At 41.9% G+C, this 6,400-nt stretch overlaps 1 protein-coding gene across 1 annotated transcript; it reads left to right on the top strand.

Annotated features, from left to right (window-relative positions):
- The first annotated feature begins 3,059 nt into the window (after positions 1–3,059).
- LOC120953157 (uncharacterized) lies at positions 3,060–6,018 on the top strand. Its single transcript, XM_040372876.2, has 2 exons — positions 3,060–4,225; positions 4,300–6,018. The coding sequence occupies exons 1-2, from the start codon at positions 3,143–3,145 to the stop codon at positions 4,303–4,305; spliced, it is 1,089 nt and encodes a 362-aa protein (XP_040228810.2). The 5' UTR covers positions 3,060–3,142; the 3' UTR covers positions 4,306–6,018.
- The last annotated feature ends 382 nt before the right edge of the window (positions 6,019–6,400 follow it).

Below are 6,400 nucleotides of genomic sequence, written 5' to 3'. Positions count from 1 at the left end.
GCTTGTTGGTTTGGAGTAGTTATTATGGCGCCGATTGACCGGCAATGCCTTGGAGTGGATTCGGATCGGTAGGTTTATGTTGTGGTCGAGTACATTCCGTGCATTTGTCGCGCCACAGCGGTAGCCCAGCAGCAACAAAGTCTAGACAAACTCTTACCCGGGTGTGGACTGCTATGCTAAGTTCTTTGTATTCTTATTATTATTATTATTATTATTATTATTGGCGTAATAGCCAACGCGGTCATGCCGGCCTTTTCAGAACTTGAGTACCACGTAGCCGGATAGTCAATTCTTGCTACGGCGGAGATGTGCGGAATGATGGCGGTGTCGCGGACCCGCTCCTATCCAGCGTACAACTTGCATACTGCCACACTGTCTCCTGCTCGATGCATACGCCGTAGGCAGGGGGAAGGATGCACCTCCACAATAAAAAAAAACACCGTCATGAACCAGCGGCGGATCTAACGGTAGACGGACTAGGCGGTCGCCGAAGATCGTTAGTCTGTAGTATGCCGTATGTCTACAAGTGAACAGAGTTTTAGCGACAAGGGCCCCCGGAAAGATGGTCTTTAGGGCTCCGTGGCTGGAGAACCATTTGCCCTCCCCCCCCCCCCCCCCCCCCCCCTCTTATACCCCCAACAGAAGCTTAGGGTAACAAATTTATGCTTAATGCTTAACATGTTTAGTTCGATGGCAGGCCCCAGGGACTGCCAGTGAACTTTCCAGGATGCCGCTATCATAATCAGCTTGCGTTCTTGATGCCGGCGAAAAGAAAAGTTGATGAAAATCAGCGCCGGGATGAACGTGTTAGAGTGAATTAGGATTCTGCGCGTTGCACAGCAAACCCTCCAGCGTTAGCTAGCGATTCCTTAGTGATTTTTACATTGCAGCAATTGAATTCATTGCGATTTTTTGGTTTGATTTGTTAAAATGCAACTTCATCGCCGCAATGTTTGTTAACGGCAGTTTTACCCGGCGCTCTAGCACCAATCGAACACGACATCGAACATGAAAAATGTATGGGATTTGACATGTTTGTCTTGTTTGTTGGTTTGTGTCTGACAGTGCACCTCCATATGATTATATGGGTTTGTTCGTGTCGGATGTCGTGTTCGATTGCTGCTAGAGCGCCGCCTTAGGCGCCACAACAGCTCGCGAGCATTGACCACACGCGAGAAAGAGATGGCGCTATGGAGGGAAAAAGCACGGACGACGGCTGACAGCGATTGGCCGTCTGACCGTATTAATACACGATGCGCAATCTCAGATTGCGCATATATTCGTTTTATCAAAACATAAGTCATTTCGCGTAGCCAACCCTGAGCTATAAACGTCATTTCCATACATTTTCAGATTGCGCCAAGATTGCGCATAAATTTTCAAGATTATATGTCCGAGATATATAAATTTTTTTTGACAGATAAATATATCAAACCGACCCGTTTGACAGATAAATATATGCGCAATCTGAGATTGCGCATCGTCTATTGCTACGGTGACGCACCAACACATCCAAACCAAGGTGTCTTTATTAAGGAGGTGAATTGTTAGCGCGTTTTCCGGGCGCCATCATTGAGTATTGTTATGTCAAATCGCATACAATTTTCTATACCCCCCTACAGCCCTCCCCGATTTTAATACCGGAGCCCCCAGTATTGTTGTGTCAAGTCGTGAAATGTCAATTTGCTCTGAAGCACTTCACCTCCTATTATCCATACACCTTGATCCAACCCTTCGACCAAGGTGTGTTTATTAAGAAGGTGAATTATTAGCGCGTTTTCCGGGCGCCATCATTGAGTATTGTTATGTCAAATCGCATACAATTTTCTATACCCCCCTCCAGCCCTCCCCAATTTTAATACCGGAGCCCCCAGTATTGTTATGTCAAGTCGTGAAATGTCAATTTGCTCTGAAGCACTTCACCTCCTAATATCCATACACCTTGCTAGAGTCCATCACCTGATATTTATAAATCCACCTTGATGTTGAGTGCAACAAGATTAGACCGGTGCCTAAGGCGGCGCTCTGGGACCAATCGAACGAGACAAACAAACACGACTCTGTTCGATAGGTGCTCTGTCAGCTGTTCGATGTCTTATAGACCTGTCATGATGCACTGCAATACGCCTTTCTTTTCGTCTCGAAAATGAAGCATTTTCATAGTTTAAATGAATATTCACCTACAGGGGGAAGATTAAACTCATAATTTACTAGTTATTCACATCTATAATAACATAGAAATCATTCAAATTTAATGTTGAAAAATGTAAACAAACGTCCATGCCAAAACACATACAGTGCATACACATGGATTATGTACACACTGTCGTAATCGTCACACATTTTAATTATTTATTCGGCTTTTTTATTCAATTTCTTTTTTTTTTATTGTATCACGCTCAACCGATCTCTTTACGATCAACCACAAGACTGACCCGAGGCTCCTTTATTTCTCCCTGTCGCCTGACTTGTCTTCTCTCCCTGATCTCACGATCTGTCCCTCTCTCACACTCTCTCTCTCGATTCACTCTCGGAGTTCACTCTCTCTTGATCCCAGCTACCGCTAGCTACCGGTAGACGTCCGTCTCCTTTTCCGCGCGCCTTCTCCATCTCTATCTCTGCTTTCGTCCAATCTCTTCTCTCTCAACCTCATTTTTGCATGTTTGAATTTTTCGCTCTCTCTGATTTCACTAAACTTCTCTCTCTCTCTCTCTCACTCTTGATCCCTACACACACAATAGATTAATACGTTTCAATCCTTTTTATTTGATGTTATAATTGATTGAAAAGTTTAACAATGTAGAAATTAGAAATTCGAATTTGTATATACCTCACACATACACCTTGACATCCTTACACATACACCTTTTCTATATGTACATCTTGTTTGTGCGATCACACCTAGGTTTAAGTATCTCAGGCAATACTGTCAAATAGAGATGTCATTCGTGATTGAGCGCTAAAACAGAAAACACGCAATTCTTCAGCCTTCAGTTAATTCTTCCGAAATTAAGAAAGATTACAATTCAGAAGTGGGATACACCGTTTGTGCCGAAAAATGCTTACAAAAGAGGAACTTCTTTGTGCTTTGGAAGTTGCTAACATCGAAGTGCCTCCGAAAGCAACTTTACCACAACTACGCATGTTGTACGAGCAAAGTGTACCGAAAAACAAAATGGAGGAACAATCAACCCAGAATTTCATTCCTCAAAGAGTGTGTGCAGATGAAGACGAAGTGACGAACAATGGAAACCACGTTGCAGCAGCCGCCATCTTGATGAAAGACAAAGCTGCTCCGACATCTTCGACGCAAGGTGCTTCATTCGACGCAACTTCTCATCAATTGGAATTAATGGCGCTACGAGCAAAAATTATGGAAATGGAACAGCGGCAGACGTTTACGGATGGTCGATTGGTTCATCCCGAGGAGTTGAAACATTTGATACCGGAATTTTCTGACGGCCTCGGTATCAATAAGTGGATCAATACGATTCGCTACAATAGCGAATTATATGGATGGCAGGATCGCACGATGCTTTTATATGCAGGCAGTCGGTTGACTGGAGCAGCAAGCGAATGGTACAATGGCTTCCGTAACACTTTGAAGACATTCGACGAATTCGCTGACACAATTAAAAAGGCTTTTCCTGATCGCTGTAACGAAGCCGTTATTCATAGCCAATTAGCATCGGTCTACAAGAAAATTTCTGAGTCGTACACAAGCTATGTATACCGAGTAAATGCGCTGGGAATGTCAGGCCACGTGAGTGAGGAGGCTATCATAACTTATGTCATCAGAGGACTTTCTCGTGACCCTCTCTATGATAGCCTTGTGACCAAGGATTACCGCGATATTTACGACCTGATTGACAACATTAAGCGATATGAATCCCATCTTCTGTTGCGCAAAAACCCAGAACGCCGCAGCCCATCTCACATCAACACCATTTCCCCGAGACCGATTCCACCAAGACAAACGACGACAGAACCTCTTCGATGTTATAACTGCTCGAATCATGGACATCATTCATCGCAATGCACACAACCTCGCCGAGCTCCGGGTTCCTGTTTCCGATGTGGTAGCACATCACATGTCATTCGCAACTGTCCTGTCCCAGATAGACGTCAACTAACGGTTGCTGCGGTACAGGGCAACGACAATGAAACAGCGCATCTAGATTCTGGGGAAAATGGAAACTTCGTTCAACTTGAGGCCTATCAGGAGGTAAGTGTAGCTTTTAAGAGAAACAATGTTTGGAGCCCAGGGTTAATTATAACATCTCTTTTTGATTCCGGTAGCTCTAAAAGCTTCATAAATGAAGCCATTGTTCCGGTTACAAAACTAAGCGCTCCCCAACCAAGTGGATTTCGAGGAATAGGAAATGTGAATTTACAAACTCTTGGAACAGTACAGCTAAAACTTAGTTTTCGTAATCAAACATTCATTCACAATTTCTATATTTTACCAAAAAGCTACATGTCCCTATCCATGATAGTAGGGAGAGATTTGTTATCAGAATTTAACATCACACTCGCTCAATTCCGTAAACATTACAGCAAACTTATGCTGATGAATTTAAATAAAGATAAAATTCTGAACTTAAAAAAACCGGGTTTTTACCATAAGCTCCAAACGTTGGGTCTTTTACGTAGTTCGATCCAGGCTCCCTTACCAGAGGTATGCAAAGATTCGAAATTGTCCGATCCCAATATTTCTTCAAAATTCATTTCGATATCAGACAAATCTGAACATAAACAACAATATGACACAACTTTTTCTGAAATGTGTTCTATAAATATTAGCGATGAGGCTAGCACTATAAATGTTGGAGAACATCTTTCTAAAGAACAAGGCATTGCTTTAAGATCAATAGTGTCCAATAATTACATTAATTTTCCGGATAAACATATAATACCATCTGCTCATAAAATGCGAATTAGCTTAACTCATGATACTCCTATTTTCACAAAGCCTAGACGACTTTCTTTCGATGAAAGGAATAAAGTAAAAGTCATTGTGAAGGATTTATTAGAGAAAAATATAATAAGACCCAGTAACTCTCCTTATGCTTCCGCACTGGTACTCGTTAGGAAGAAAAATGGCGAAATTCGTAAGTGTGTCGACTACCGACCTCTTAATAAAGTAACAATCCGCGACAACTACCCGCTTCCACTCATAGAGACGTGCCTAGAACACTTGGGCAATAAAAAATTCTTTACGTTACTAGACCTAAAGAGTGGTTTTCATCAAGTGGCAATGGACGAGGATTCAATTAAATTCACAGCGTTTGTTACTCCAGACGGCCAGTACGAGTACACGCGTATGCCCTTCGGATTAAAAAACGCGCCAGCTGAATTTCAGCGTTTCATTAATACAATTTTGCGGAAATTCATCGAGAATGAAAAGCTGGTTGTATACATTGACGACATTCTCATAGCTTCTCAAGACTTTAAAGAACATCTTGAAATAGTTAGTGAAGTTTTGCATACTCTACGAAATAATGGGTTGGAGCTACGGCTTGATAAATGTAAGTTTGCTTACGATGAATTGGATTACTTAGGATACAAGGCCAATCATTCAGGTATATGTCCTAGCGATAATCATGTAAAAATTATCAAAAACTATCCTGTTCCTCAGAACACAAAACAGGTACAACAATGTTTAGGTCTTTTTTCGTTTTTCCGGAGGTTTGTTCCACATTTCTCTAGTATTGCAAAACCACTTACTAATCTTTTGAAAAACAATGTTCCATTTATTTTTGATGATGAGTGTAAAAAAGCATTTGAAACACTCCGAGATAAATTGATAGTAGCTCCGGTGCTTGCCATATACGACCCTAAACGCGAAACTGAACTTCACTGTGACGCAAGTTCGATAGCTTTTGGTTCTGTGCTTTTGCAAAAACAGGATGATGGTAGATATCACCCTATTTCGTATTTTTCCAAAACCACTTCGGCTGATGAAGCTAAATTGCACAGCTACGAGCTTGAAACATTGGCCGTTATATATGCGCTCAAACGTTTCAATACCTATGTACACGGCATTCCAATAAAGATAGTGACTGATTGTAATTCTCTGGTAGAAACGCTTAAAAATAGAAATTCGTCCGCAAAGATAGCACGTTGGTCACTGTTCCTGGAGAATTATAATTACATTATTCAACATCGCCCTGGACTAGCAATGAGTCATGTAGACGCATTAAGCCGACTGGAACATTTGGCTGCCTTCGATGATGTTGATATTGACTTCCAAATACGTGTAGCTCAGGCTAGGGATCCGCTTATCCAAACTCTGAAAAAAGAGTTAGAGACGACGGATGTCGAAGGTTACCAATTACAAGACGGTATTGTATTCAAACGATCACCTTCTAATAGGCTAAAATTATACGTGCCAACAGAA

This window comes from Anopheles coluzzii, chromosome 3 (assembly GCF_943734685.1).
Source record: "Anopheles coluzzii chromosome 3, AcolN3, whole genome shotgun sequence".
NCBI classification, from domain to species: domain Eukaryota; kingdom Metazoa; phylum Arthropoda; class Insecta; order Diptera; family Culicidae; genus Anopheles; species Anopheles coluzzii.
The sequence above is the reverse complement of the archived record's forward strand: the minus strand, read 5'-3'. Positions and strand labels throughout refer to the sequence as shown.

What these genes read in the sequence shown, in the direction of transcription:
- LOC120953157 (XM_040372876.2), top strand. Translation starts at nt 3,143, where the DNA reads ATGTTGTACGAGCAAAGTGTACCGAAAAACAAAATGGAGGAACAATCA.